This window comes from Periplaneta americana, chromosome 9, assembly GCF_040183065.1.
Source record: "Periplaneta americana isolate PAMFEO1 chromosome 9, P.americana_PAMFEO1_priV1, whole genome shotgun sequence".
Lineage (NCBI taxonomy): Eukaryota > Metazoa > Arthropoda > Insecta > Blattodea > Blattidae > Periplaneta > Periplaneta americana.
The window spans coordinates 58,410,414-58,424,959 of NC_091125.1; the positions used below are offsets into that span (position 1 = coordinate 58,410,414).

Below are 14,546 nucleotides of genomic sequence, written 5' to 3' on the forward strand. Positions count from 1 at the left end.
TTAAGTGATGCCTTGTTGGTGTCACTTATGGAGTCCAAACCTGTCTTCGGACAGTTGACTAAACAATAAAAAAAATTCAAATGGTGTCAAAATGCACTCTTTGATCAATTAACCTACGCTTTTCATTTTATTTTTATTGATTTTTCTGTTTACAGGTCTCCACGCGTAAGGGGATGGGCATTGTGGAGATATGTCCGCGACTACTTTCCTGTTCGTCTAGTAAACACAGCCGAATTGGACCCGACTCTGAGTTACATGTTCTGTGTTTTTCCACATGGTGTTCTGAGTATGGGAAGTGGCGTAAACTTCGCTACCAATGCAAACAATGTCGATGAAATTTTTCCAAATCACAAATGTTACTTGGCTACTCTGCCTTACCATTTTAAACTATTCTATGGCCGGGAACTTGGACATGCTCTTGGTAAGTGATGGTAACTTACTTATACGTGAAGCCCAATTTACTAACTTTCTCAGCATCGGTAAAATTCCACGAAATTTAATATTTAAGCACATTTGTAATAACAGTAGGGGAAACCCGGGCAAAGCAGATAAGCTAAGAAAAAACAATGCCACAGGCTATATTTTGGTGCTTCCGAAATAAAAACTTCATGACTTTGGTTGTGACACATGTTGTCCACATATCTACAAAACAGCAATTCATTTCTCGTACCTACGGAGAGTGATATGATTTGAGAAAGAAAATATAGTTGATTATTCGCTTTGCCCGGGTACCTGGGCAAAGCGAATAATTAACCCGGGCAAAGTGAATATCCCTATAACATTTTCACCTTTCTATTTAATTTCTATTCACTGATAATAAAAATAAATCAACACATAAACACGATGTTAATGAATGTAATTGATGTACTGAATATTTCGTCAATCTCTGAAGATGCCGACATCACAAATGTGGTTGATTCTGAGTGAGCATTAACTGTTTCTTCAGCCGCTGAAGAAGCTGGCACCGCAGAATTTGTTAAATCTGAGCCAGCTGTCGTTTCGCTGATTTCTTTCTCAAGTGGGCGATCTTTAAGTTCATCTGGAGCAAACTCTTCATCAACAAACACATTATGGTTGTATGGCCAGATAGCAGAACCACTGATTGGAAGATTTTATTTCTTCAAGTGATTTCTTCATGTCTTCTTCCGATCATTTGGCTTGCTCCGTCTTCCTCTTGAAAAATTAAACCATCTGAAAACACATTACGACCTTTTAAAGTAAAAATTAAGATCAGTGTTGCTGATTTATAATTTAATTAGTGTGACTTAATGCCTCCACTATGTAAAATGATCTAACACGCTTTATTACAATAGACAAATATATACAAAAATACAGCTGACACTTATACAGTGGACAGGTTATCCACTTTGCCCTATTCACTTTGTCCGCTGACGCCACTTCGCTTTTCATTTAAGGTTATACAAACATGAACGTCAATAATCTTCTTCGTAAGTACGGCATTTTAGAAGTAATTCTATCGCCTATATATTACTATCACATAACTAAGAGTTTCTTACCTTGAAATATTTTAAGAAAACAGTCAATTTTCTTCAAACAGACGCGGACTTCTTCTCTTACTAGCTAGAATGACGACAAGTCAGTTCCAGCAGCAAAATCTGGTAGGGATTCTTCCCCAACATAACAGAAAGAGCTACCTGTTTGGCGTTTCTAAGAAATAGGCATTATTCTCTTTGCCCGAGTTATTCGTTTTGCCCGGGTCTCCCCTATAAATTACATACTTCCAACACAAAGTACTGGCCATGTGTGATGAAAAATTCCTTTCAGAATAAAAACTGTAAAAGAAGCAAGTGATCATAGAAATATACATTTCCACATACTCGGAAAAAAACATTTCTGAATATATTTGTGATTCTGTTATTGACAAGAAACATGTAGGCAATAAAATAAGTGGAATAGTAAACTTCAAACATATTTTGACGAGCAAAAAAGTTAAGATTTTGCAATATTTGATTGTAGACAGTTTTGATATTCAGTGTGGAAGTAATATAGCGGTACAGATTTTAAAAGCTTATTCTGTAGATAGAGTGCAACAAAAATTCTAATACCCTATTAGTTCCAAATGAATGTTTTTTCAGGAAAAAAAATCATTTTCTATTAATGTTAAAACTGTTTTACTAGACAAGTGCAATCCACACTTAATATGAGAAACTTGATAAGGAATGATTTGTCTCTGCAGTTTTAAAATGAAATGGATGGTTTTCTTGGAAATTAAGTAAAAAGATTAATACGTATCGTAATTTCCTGCCATTAAGAAATCGGGCAGTCCTGCTGCAGTGACTAAGGATGGAATGCTGCTATTCATGCTTGAGTTCGTGTGTGTATTCGTAGTTAAGACAGCGATGCGCTGTTTCCAAACTATGCAGACTTTCAGCCTTGTTTTTCTAATTAAGCATGCACTTCATTACAAAGGCTACAATAGATTTTTAATTTATTTTAATGTATTATATTAACCCCTTCAATCTGAAAAATTATATCACTTCCACCCTGTACAGAAGTGGAGTACGGATCCCTAAATAAGAGTAGGCCTACGTGAAATTGTGCCGAACCTTGGTGAATTCTAGGTGATCTGTTGATACACAGCCTATATTCTGAGGACAAGATTTACGCGTTTCGCAACAATTTAGTTTATTTGTGAATCATATTACTGTTTACAGAGTATTTTCTTGAACTTATATTCAAAAGATACACTGTACACAAATGAAACTATTTAAATATTCACATAAATAAGATGATAAATTTCGTCTTCTGGAATGAAAACGAAAGGCAGTGTTCAAGATACAATTAATTTTGTGCGACGCACAGTCTTAGACAAAAAAAAAAAATGACCGGCTGCCATACGCTAAGTCCTCTTCGGAAGATTCTGAGAACGTACGTTTACACGTGAAGGAATTTCTTATGCACGACTCCGCTCTGTTTTTCCATTGTTTTGTTTGATTTTAGTTTTTTCTGTCTGTTTATAGGTCAATTGTTTGAATAATCTATAACGAAAATATATTCAAGGAGTAAATTAGGTGCAAAATAAACATCCTTTCCCTAGTCGTGTGAACCAGGAGCTGCCCGTAGAGATAGACATATTCACGCTACAGGTCATTTTTTGTGTCCAAGGCTGCACATAATTAAGATATTGGTGAAAAACACACTGCGAGATGCATGTTGAGATACCCACAACACCGTCTTTTGGTGCACCAATGAATCACAGTTGAGCTATGACAAAGACAATTTAGTATGATATTCTCATATAGATGTTCCTCCCTTAGATTAAATAAAATTAAATTTGAAAAAATGGCACTTAGCACATTTAGAATGTCAAGTCTTCAATTATATAAAATAGGTATAAGCTCTGCAATAATCTATTTTTACTTTTATATTTACGATATTCTGGATTTAAAAGTTACATGAATATTAAAATAAACAGGAGAGAAAAATTAGGTATTGAGTTTCAAATCTCCTCTTTCATTTTTACTCTTGTGTATCTTACTTACAAATGGCTTTTAAGGAACCCGCAGGTTCATTGCCACCCTCACATAAGCCCGCCATCGGTCCCTATCCTGTGCAAGATTAATCCAGTCTCTATCATTATATCCTAACTCCATCAAATCCATTTTAATATTATCCTCTCATCTACATGCCCTGCCTATCTCAAACGTCTGGATTTAATGTTCCTAATTATGTCAGGTGAAGAATGCAATGCATGCAGTTCTACGTTGTGTAACTTTCTCCATTCTCCTGTAACTTCATCCCTTTTAGCCCCAAATATTTTCCTAAGAACCTTATTCTCAAACACCCTTAATCTCTGGTCCTCAAAGTGAGAGTCCAAGTTTCACAACATACAGAACAACCGATAATATAACTTTTTATAAATTCTGCTTTAAAGTTCCTCTCCGTAAATAGTCAGCAATCATATGTTCGTTCCATCTCCCACGACAAGTTACGTCTTCTACATCTCATTAACATTCTGGTGAAACCTTTCTCCCTGTGTTTCATTTAATGTCCTAAATATAACTGCAAATTAACAGTCAACATTGGAGTGTAAAAAATGAACCTCTACTGTCATATTTTGCAATTCATTTTTGATTTTCAGAGAAGTCTATATTGTATCTTAAAAGTATTTATTTCAGTCACTGACTTCACAGCATATGTTTAAGGTGCTACATATTTTTTGTAATCTATACGTGTATTTTAAATAAGTGACAATCAAGGCAGTCATATAGAATGTCAATGTGTATCACAGCAATGTTGGTTTTTAATATGTCTCATTTTGCATGCCACTAAATATGTTTTGTATTTGTAGATATTATGTAGAGAGCACTGATATTGCTGAAATGTACTTCGTATCTGATGATGTTGGCGTAGACCAACGAAAACGTTCATACGTCTTTTAAAAATGTAATGTAAAGGTGTAGCACCTTAAACATATGCTGTGAAGTCAGTGACTGAAATAAATACTTTTAAGATACTCTACTGTCATGTTGAGTTACTTCTTTAAGCTTTCCAACATATTTTCAACAATACTTATGTAATTTGGGTCTTCGTTGTTCCCTAGGAAGTTTTCAGTAATAGATATGAAGGAGGTTCACGTCTCTGTCTCTCTTGTACACATCATTATCTCAAATTGTTTTTCTTTCATCAGCTTATGGATTTTAAGACCGACACAAGTACCAGGTTTCCATTTGATTGTAATGGATATTTGAGGGTCTACAAGTTATTATGTTATTTCTGTCAATTACGAAGTCTTCCTCAGGAAATAAGGACATTTGTTCATTCCCTTTGTGTCTGTACCATGAAAAATTTATTCCTGACGCCAGAAGATGTTTGTTTTAAGGACAGAAGTCAACTAATTCAGCAATTCCTTAGACAAATTCAGGTCTTGTACTAGATCATTCAGTTCATTCTAAGAGAATCGCTGTAGAGTAAACTTGTCTTCAGGTCTGAAAAAACCATTCTCGTCTTCGGATGATTTCTACTTTGTTATATAAAATAACTGGAGGGAGAAGAACAGTTTTACATGTGAAACTGTCTAATGCTAATGCAATACTCGGAACCACAATTTATTTCTTACTCTTTGTATTTTGCTCAACCAAACAAAAATGACAGTCGCTACTAGTCATTGTGATTAGTTATTGGTTCCATCCACAACATAATATTGCAAATGACAAAGAATTTTCAAATCTTCCGCCCATAACCTTAACCCTTCAACTTAGGAGCGGCAAACTTTACGTGGTGTCCATAGTTTATTTCGATTTCAAGTTTCCCTTTAAAGTAAGCATAGTACACTTTCTTTACAAAATCTCTTGTTTGTTCATTACTACATCATTTACCCAAAATACGTTAGGATCGTTAAAAAACTTGCGTGTAGACACTGTATAACTTTAACTAACAGTGGATTGACCACAATAGAAAAATAAACACACATCAGCTACGCAACACAATGTACCTGTCAGACAATGACACAGAAGCAGCATGTAATTGCTTAAAAACCTGTACTATAAAAATACACTCTCAATAAATTAATTCCTTATTGGAGTTTAATGCTTTCAGCAACCAGTTTTGTGAGGCAAACTAGATTATATTGTGAAAAAAAAAAACTGTAGGCTTATGTCATGGAACAAACTAAGAGCAATAGTTCTGAAATAAGTGAACTGAAAACAATTTTTCATTTATTTGACTATTTAGTTAACTATTAATGGCATACATCATATTTATGTGACAATGAACAACAAAATTAATAATCGATCTGAACTTATTTGTTTCCATTTTAAATACACACTTATTCTTAACACATTCAATAATATCGGATAATCTTTTATATTATTTTAAATTACAAAGCATTTTAAGATCGTGAAATAATTATGTGATTCTAAGCTGGAGACACCTGCTGCTTGGCTCCAAGATGGCGATGCGTGAAAGTATTCAGTTTATATTCGAGGAAAAGTGCTCGTAGTGAGAATAGGATAAACTATAAAACGTCTCTGCCTCTACCTGGGCCTGTTCATTCCACTGAGCTTTATATTATAGAGCTCACTGGTTCATTCTTGCTCAATTCCTGGAATTCGCAACACAATATTGAACCACAAAATTCGCTCCAGCTTTATTTTATCCGTCTCTTCAGTTGATTTCAATTCAGTTGAGTTGTTACTTGAATGGTTAGAGACGAGTCCTCACCCCATGGCTGCTATTTCCAGTTATTTCGAGGAGGGAGGGGATTCGTATCTGGTAAGAATATCACGAAGTGATAGAATTGTTGTGTTAACAAGAAAATGTTTAGTTTGAGAAAGGCCAGGTTATGTTCAAATGACAAACATTGGGATATATGGTACGTCTCCATGCATATCTGAACGGTCCTGGCTACGTGACCCTCTTTGATGATCATCATCCTTTTATGTTCACCACGCACAAACATTATGATGGAGACTTCCAGCAGAACAGTGCAAATCTTCTCAGGACAGCGGTGACAAGAACTCGGTTAGATGTACATTTAACAGATATTTCCATCATGGAATGCAAAGAAGGTATAGAGTTTCGGACTCTCCTTTAAATATGCGATGGAACTTCGCACAATAATACATATCTCGGACTGCTTCCGTGAACTAGTAAACTCAATAACGCAGTGCTGCGCCGTTTGACTACTCTTTTCCGAGCGAAAGATGATCCTAACCATCACCAATTACATTTCCTATCATTTCTATCTATTAATGATCCAGTAGACGAGTAGAGCAAGTGGACAGCTTCAAATACTTGGGATGTACTATAAGTAGTAACATGAGCTGCTACCAGGAAGACAGGAGAACAGTAATGGCAAAGGAAGCTTTTAATAGAAAAAAAACATCTGCGGATTCTCTGGAAAAAGAACTAAGAAAGAGACTAGTGAAGTGCTTTGTGTGAAACATGACATTGTATGGGGGGAGAAACATGGATATTACGACGAAATGAAGAGAAGCGACTAGAAGCATTTGAAATGTGGATATGGATAAGAATGGAGCGGTGAACTGGACAGACAGAATAAGAAATGAAGCTGTATTGGAAAGAGTGTGTGAAGAAAGAATGATGATGAAACTGATTAGGAAGAGGAAAAGGAATTGGTTGGGTCACTGACTGAGAAGAAACTGCCTACTGAAGGATGAACTGGAAGGAATGGTGAACCGAGAAGAATTCGGTGCAGATACAAATGAAGAAAATTACCAACAATTCAACAAAAATCCTTTTATTAATAGCTCTAATAAAAGATATATTAATTTCAATTTCATCTAATTCATGATTAGGGGCATGACACGTGATAGACGACATTAAGATATATGGATCATATGCGGAGACAAAGAGGAAGGCAGAAAATAGGAAATATATGATAATACTGAGATTTCAGTGAAGGATCTGCCCTTGGGCAAAACACTGTGAATGAATGAATGAATGAATGAATGAATGAATGAATGAATGAATGAATGAATGAATGAATGAATGAACGAATTAATTAATTAATAGTATACTTCAACATTTGATGAAAGTTGCTCTCTTGTTGAATTTTAATAAAGCAAAATCATCAAGCATGTTCTTGAAGGCTGTTATTTTTTCAATTTCGTTAGACTCTGACGCAATGTTTTAATGAAGGAAATTGTTGATATTGAACCGTCTCGGCAGAATTTTTTGCGATATACGAATGTTTCTAATGTACTAAAGATCCAAGTTCGGTTACCTTACCAATTCCATTTTTATCCATTTATTTACATGACTTACCTCAAGTAAGTTACGAGAATGTTCATTTCACCTTGTAATTTATTTTATTCGACATTTATTTTAAGCGGATTTAAACCTCGAATAATTTCATTAATATAATTATTTAAGAGCAAAGCCAGTATATTAATCGCAATATATTCGTTTGAAATTTGTACACAATGTAACAACTTCCGAACGAAAGCTGCTTCCTACAAGTCTAATTTGGAGAGTCATGTTCATTCGTCCGTTCACAAGATCCTTGGCAATTCCTGTGTATTCATAATCAGACATTTACTTTTGGTGTGTTGGTTTTATGCTCGATCATTCTGGGAGATATTTTCTATCGACTGAGTTTACCTTGTGAAAATAGCTATAGAGTTATAGACTAATAAATAGTTCTCGCACTATATGCTACTATTTATGTGTTCCGGTAGCTCAGATACACTATACAGTCAATAAAAAAATAAGGGAAAAATAATTATTAATAATGCAACTTATAAACTGCACTGAATTTGTCTCACTCATATTCACAATTGTTATGAACAATAACCAATTCCTTGGAAATCTAAATATCACAAAATCACCCGAGAGCATAAACGTTTCACACAATTAATCACAAAAATCACTTTTTGAAGCGAAAATTAAATTATCAGAAGAGCGACACACGTGTAATTGTTGTTAAAATTAATAGTAAAACAATTTTTATTCTAACCATAAACGATGTTACCTCTTCAGGTTTTTGTCCAGCAACTCCGAAAAGTGTGAGCAATGTGTTAAGCAGACCAAACTCGGTGCTAGTGCTAATTGTAGGAGGAGCTGCCGAATCTATGTATAGTCGTCCTGGACAATACACAATATTTCTGAAGCACCGTAAAGGTTTTGTGAAAATGGCGTTGAAACATGGGTAAGTAGAATCAGTACGTAATATTAATTTAAAAATTCGAAAATTTAAAGCAAAAGTCGTGTAGGTTTGGATAACTAACCCGATATTTCTTGCTTTGCTAGAATAATAAGGTTAAATCATGTACACTTGCAAACAAAAAGTTTGATACTAATCTCTGAGCATGAATTTTCGTCGTTTATATAGTGCATAGCGTACATTTTACAATAAGATATATAATATATATTTACTCTTAAGAGCATCACAGCACTGTAACTTTCTTTCTTATTGTTAAATCAATTGGATTTGATACATTTTCCTCCCTCCCCCCCAGCACTAGATTCGCACAATTGCTTACTTTTACGGTAGGCCTATAAAACTGGAATTACTATGTTAAATGATTTTCTTGTACAGTTGTCCAGGACTACCTTAAACTAAATAATATCTACAAATTTTAATGAAAAATTTGGATGACATAGAATATAACAGATTGATTGAGGTTTAAAATTGTGTTTAAAATAAATAAATAGAGAGCTTGATGAAATACGACGCTCACTGACCAATTTAATCCACAAAATTTATACTAGGTACACTGTCTTTGAATGGAATGGAATTTAATTTTGAGAGGGGAGCATTATGACCCAGCACTGCAACCTTTCGCGATCTACTGCACTAACCTCCAAGCTAGGCGTATTCCCAAACCCACACTAGGACTGCTGTGCACTCAAGGTTTTGGTGCATTGTATTACAACGCTTTTTTTTTGTTCCGGGGCGTTGTATATTTCTAGAGAATGGGTTAGAGCAGGTAACTTAGTAAAATTATAGAATTTTTAATAATGTGCCTTGGATAACACAAGCCTACAATGGTTTCGCGGTATAAAATATAGATGATTTTAATGGAACTCAATTCTCTGAATTCGAAAATAAACAGGGCTTTGCGTATCATGTCTAATTTTTTCACTTTCAATTTGTTTTTATGTACAGCCACATTGTATTCACTATAGGCTGCTACTGTATGTAAAGCTGGGAAATATCTTTTTATACATTAAACAGAACTTGATTGAAATGAGAGAGCCTGTGAATATGATGCAAAACACTTGTGTCAGTAAATTCTATTGCATATTGCTCTACGCCACTTACGGTACTACTTTATTGTTATTTCTCTCCACTCATTCACTTCCTGCCGCCGGCCATAGCTTGTATTGCTTTGTTCAGTTGAGCTGAAGTTATTATGTCAATGCTACTTTTATTCTATACATTTGATTTTGCAGTGAATGTTGACTATTTACATTATGAGTTTTGTTGTTCAACAGATGAATTAAAATATGCAGTCCTTATAGAACGTAATGCTTGCCAAGAATGGATTTTAGTGCTCACTCGTCTAAAATCAAACAGTGTTAATGTTATAAATTAGGAAAAATCTGGCTAGTTTTGTTCTAAGTATATCAAGTAGTAATGCTCATAAAAAAAAGCGTGTTTCATCTCACGAACAATGATTGGACAGATGTTCGAAACATGAGCACGACCAATTTAATCAAAATCAGAGCTGAAAATTGCAGTCGACTTCAACTATTACGCGAGACAAAATGTCTCAAATTACTCTTAATTTAAACCTAGCTGCCGAAATGTAGAATAAAGTTGTTTTTTAGTAACTGAACCGAATAATTTGTCTATTTTCTATGTGAAATTTTGTCGATTCCTTAGTTTCTCGTATTTTGCTTTAAAATAGTTGGCAGCCCTACCTACATGTAATGTTTCTGTTAGTAGTGTGAACATAAACTGAACTTTTAAGTATGGCTAGTGAATCATGACTGTGCAAGACACAAATGTCTACGAAGTTCTCAGATGTTTTGCTGTATTTGTGAATGTTTAGTGTTTAACGGGAAGATATAGTACGCAAAATAGACTCATTTGTGAAGAAACTATTTTTCTCGTACTTCAAAGTGGTCCACACCTGTGGAGTAACGGTCAGCACGTCTGGCCGCGAAACCAGGTGGCCGGGGTTCGAACCCCGGTCGGGGCAAGTTACCTGGTTGAGGTTTTTTCCGGGGTTTTCCCTCAACCCAATACGAGCAAATGCTGGGTAACTTTCATTTCACCGGCATTATCACCTTCATTTCATTCAGACGCTAAATAACCTAGATGTTGATAAAGCGTCGTAAAATAACCCAATAAAATAAAATAAAACTTCAAAGTGAAAATTGGCGACCAGGATAAATCATTTACACCTCATATTGTATGGATAGCCATTCTATCAAGGAATTGTTTTTCTGACATGAAGGAAAAACGGAAGACAATGCTATTTGCCATACCTATGAATTGACTAGAACAGAGGAATCACCACGACGATTGTATCTGTAAAGTTACTGGTTACAAAAAAGATAAAAAGAGTATTAAATACTCAAATCTGCCATCAGTTTTATGGCTGTTCCTCATGGACCCAACCTAGCAATACCTACTGTATGTCATCTCTAATCTGAAAGCACTTCCTCGACTTCAGACAATGTATTGTTTTCTGAATCAAAACAATTTGATAGTTCACCAAAAACACTTACTCAATCGAAGTTGAATGATTTGGTAAGAGAATCAGAGCTCATAAAAGAAAAGAGTGAACCAGTAGTCTCAAGCTATATGAAAAAAATTGTTTGCACCTGGGCTTATATATTCTTGGTTCAAAAATCGCGAAAAACTTTCCGCAAGTACTACACACAGGAAGTCAACTAATTTTGAATGGACATCCAAAATCTTATGTAATAGTTAGGAAAGAAAGCATATGAAGACATGAATTGGAATCTTTTTATAGACTCTTCCAAAAATAACCTTAAGACAGTTTGCTTCATAACGGCAAAAAATTTGTTTCCATGTCTCTTGTACATTCCGCAAACCTATAGGATTATATTAAAGGTTGAAATCAGTTCTTGACAAAATTAAATATCGTGACCACGAGTTGTAAATATTGCGGTGACTTGAAGGTCATTGGATTGTTACTGGGACAACAGAGAGGTTACACAAAATTTCCCTGCTTTCTAAATGTGTGTGATAGCAGAGCAAGGAATAAACATTGGGATACTAAACTCTAGCCTGAAAGACAAACTGAAACCTGGATCCAAAAGTGCTCTAACGCGAGTCTTGTTGATTGCCCAAAAAATTCCACTCCCTTTGGTACATATAAAACTTGGCATGACTGACCAGTTCATCAAAATAGTTCGAGACGAATATCAGAGAGGGAATATTTGATGGATCATAGATTCGTGAAGTTAATGATAAATGACAATTTTAACAGTACAATGAACGAAACTGAAGCTCGGTTGTAACATGAGCTTGAGATTTCATTTGTTAATGTCACGTCTTGACTATTTTCCACCGAATTTAGGAGCCCTCAATGAAGAGCAAGGTGAAAGTTTCCTCAGGACCTGAAAGAGGGAGAACTACGTCATCAGAGATGTTGGGCTGTACATATGTTGTCAGATTACTGTTGGGGTATTGTACGTGATTATCCTACCAGACGTCACGTGCACTCTAATTGCATGGGAAGAGAAAAAAGGGGGAGCAGGCCATCTAACATACATTATTCTCAAGTGAAATGCAGTAGTTAGACAAGCTTACAACCCCTTTACTCTTTTCAGTTTTGTTGCTAAAGTTGTTTTGTAAGCGTGTAATATCCTGCACACTTTTAAAATTCTGTAATTTTGCGTCTAAAATTGTGTCATATTGCCAAATAACCTATGCGGTACTGCAAAACGAAATGAATTTTTTAATTCAGAGCACCAAAATGACCAAAAAAGTGTTTATATGCAGATTTGTGTAATTCTACAAAATATGATATCGTAATTATTTAAATTTTTTCCGTACAGGGGTAGTAGTGTCTTATAACTACTTTCTTATTTAAACAGGACTCCTCTGGTACCGGTATTCACGTTTGGGGAGCCAGATACTTACGACCAGATTGAATTCCCCGAAGGATCATGGTTTAGAAGATTCCAAGAATACATCCGAAAAATAATTACATTTGCACCCATAATTGCTTACGGCAATGGACCACTGCCATATCGTCGAGAACTCATTACAGTAGGTAAGACTAAACATTTTCCAGGTAAGAGAAATAATGTAGAATTTGAGGAGTCAAAGAGTTGCATACTTAGAAACCAGAAATCGATTCTTAAGGATATTTTACTCGGCGAAGCCACTGATAATGTGGGCGAAACTAGGATGTAAAGCTAAATCAATAAACTACTATCGAGTGTGTGTCCCGCGCCGTGGCGTCGTGGTCTAAGGCATCCTGCCTGGGATTCGCGTTACGGAATGCGCGCTGGTTCGAGTCGTCATGGGGGAAGAAATTTTCTCATGAAATTTCGGCCAGTGTATCGGACCGGTGCCCACCCAACATCGTGATGCAGTTAGGGAGCTACGATAGGTAGCGAAATCCGGTTACGCAAACCAACTGTAACGGCTGGGTGGCTCATCGTGCTAACCACACGATACCTCCATTCTGGTTGGATGATCGTCCACCTCTGCTTCGGCATGTGGGCGTGAGGCCAGCAGTCGGCTGGTCGGTCTTGGGCCTTCGTGGGCTGTAGTACCACGGATTATTATTATTACTATCGTGTTTACTGTGCATTCGCTATGGAAATTCTTGGTCAAAGTACAGAATTCCGGCTCTTTACAACTTTCACGAAGCTAAATTACGGACGTTTTATTCTGACATAGCATCACAGAACATAGCCCTAGTTGCTCAGGTGACATGATGGCCAACGGCTTTGGTTATTGTTAGTGTCATGCTCACGAAAAACGTTCTCGTCTTGTCAAGAATATTTGTCTACTCATCTCGAGGAATATTTTGAGCGATAGCGAACGTTACACTGGATTGGTATCTACTACTGATTTCTACACTCCACTTAGAACACATCAGTTGTATCAGTTGAGGTAGTCTCTGTGATAGCCTACAGTCACGAAGCTCAATACGTAGGGAATATGCATCCATAGATAGTGCTAACCACCAGGATCGCTACTATCGCCTCATCACAGAAAAGGAGAAATAGTACCAGCACAGTCTATTGTTCCTAGTACTCTCATCACCTCAAGCTTTGTGACTGTATATACTAGACTGTGGTGATAAGACTGAGAATTTGTACGCACTATAAAGTACGGGTAGTATTCCAAATTCGTACTCTGGACATAGCTGTGGTGTGGAAAGCAATACATGTTATGTCCAATCAAAGAAGCACTTAAAGAAGACAAAACAAATTTAAGTGCTGCGTCTTTTGATAACCGCTGTAATTGTAACTTGCTCATGTAATAATAGGGCCTACGCTCGGCGCGCTGTTCAATAGGTGAGTATTTGCCTCCTTTAGGTACTATTAGATAAAGACTTGAAGATTTAAATTTCATAACGTTGTAAACCACGCTTTCTCAACCGTAACGTAGGTCTACTAAACGTCTACCCAAATATAGTAATGTCTTTTTAGTTTATAATGCATATAAATCCTCAGTATAGTGAAAAACATTATTTTGTAGTTTGCCGTATACCAGCGCCCATTCTTGCTTTAATTCTGTGGTGTTCGGGTAAAAGGGGGATAAGTCATTTTTTTGTGCGGATAGAATTTTGTTCCTCAGATGAACACACAAGTTAAATTTTATTATACAAGTGAGTGTACAAAAATCAAAAGAACACTAGCATTTGATGTGCTTTATTTGTGTAGAAAATTATTTGAAATAAGAGTCCGATGTTTGATTTTCATTTATCTCCAAACTCATTTCATTACTTATCTCCCTTTATCCGAACAACACAGAATTGTAACGTCTAATGACGTCACTTAGCGCTCAAGTAATACCGCGAGATGTGTACTGTGGTCGCTTGTTTATAAAATATTATTTCCTGTGAAACCTACCTGCGCGTGAGGAGAAGAGAGTGGACTGTGAAGCTCCCCTCCCTCACTAC

The 14,546-nt window shown here is 36.0% G+C and overlaps 1 protein-coding gene across 1 annotated transcript in view; it reads left to right on the forward strand.

Moving 5' to 3' along the window:
• Nucleotides 1–14,546, forward strand: part of LOC138705653 (2-acylglycerol O-acyltransferase 1-like) — a 37,768-nt gene that overhangs the window by 17,822 nt on the left and 5,400 nt on the right. The window contains exons 3-5 of the mRNA XM_069834241.1: nt 156–421; nt 8,464–8,632; nt 12,502–12,680. Coding sequence (XP_069690342.1) covers nt 156–421; nt 8,464–8,632; nt 12,502–12,680 — 614 coding nt within the window. The remainder of the gene's footprint in view (nt 1–155; nt 422–8,463; nt 8,633–12,501; nt 12,681–14,546) is intronic.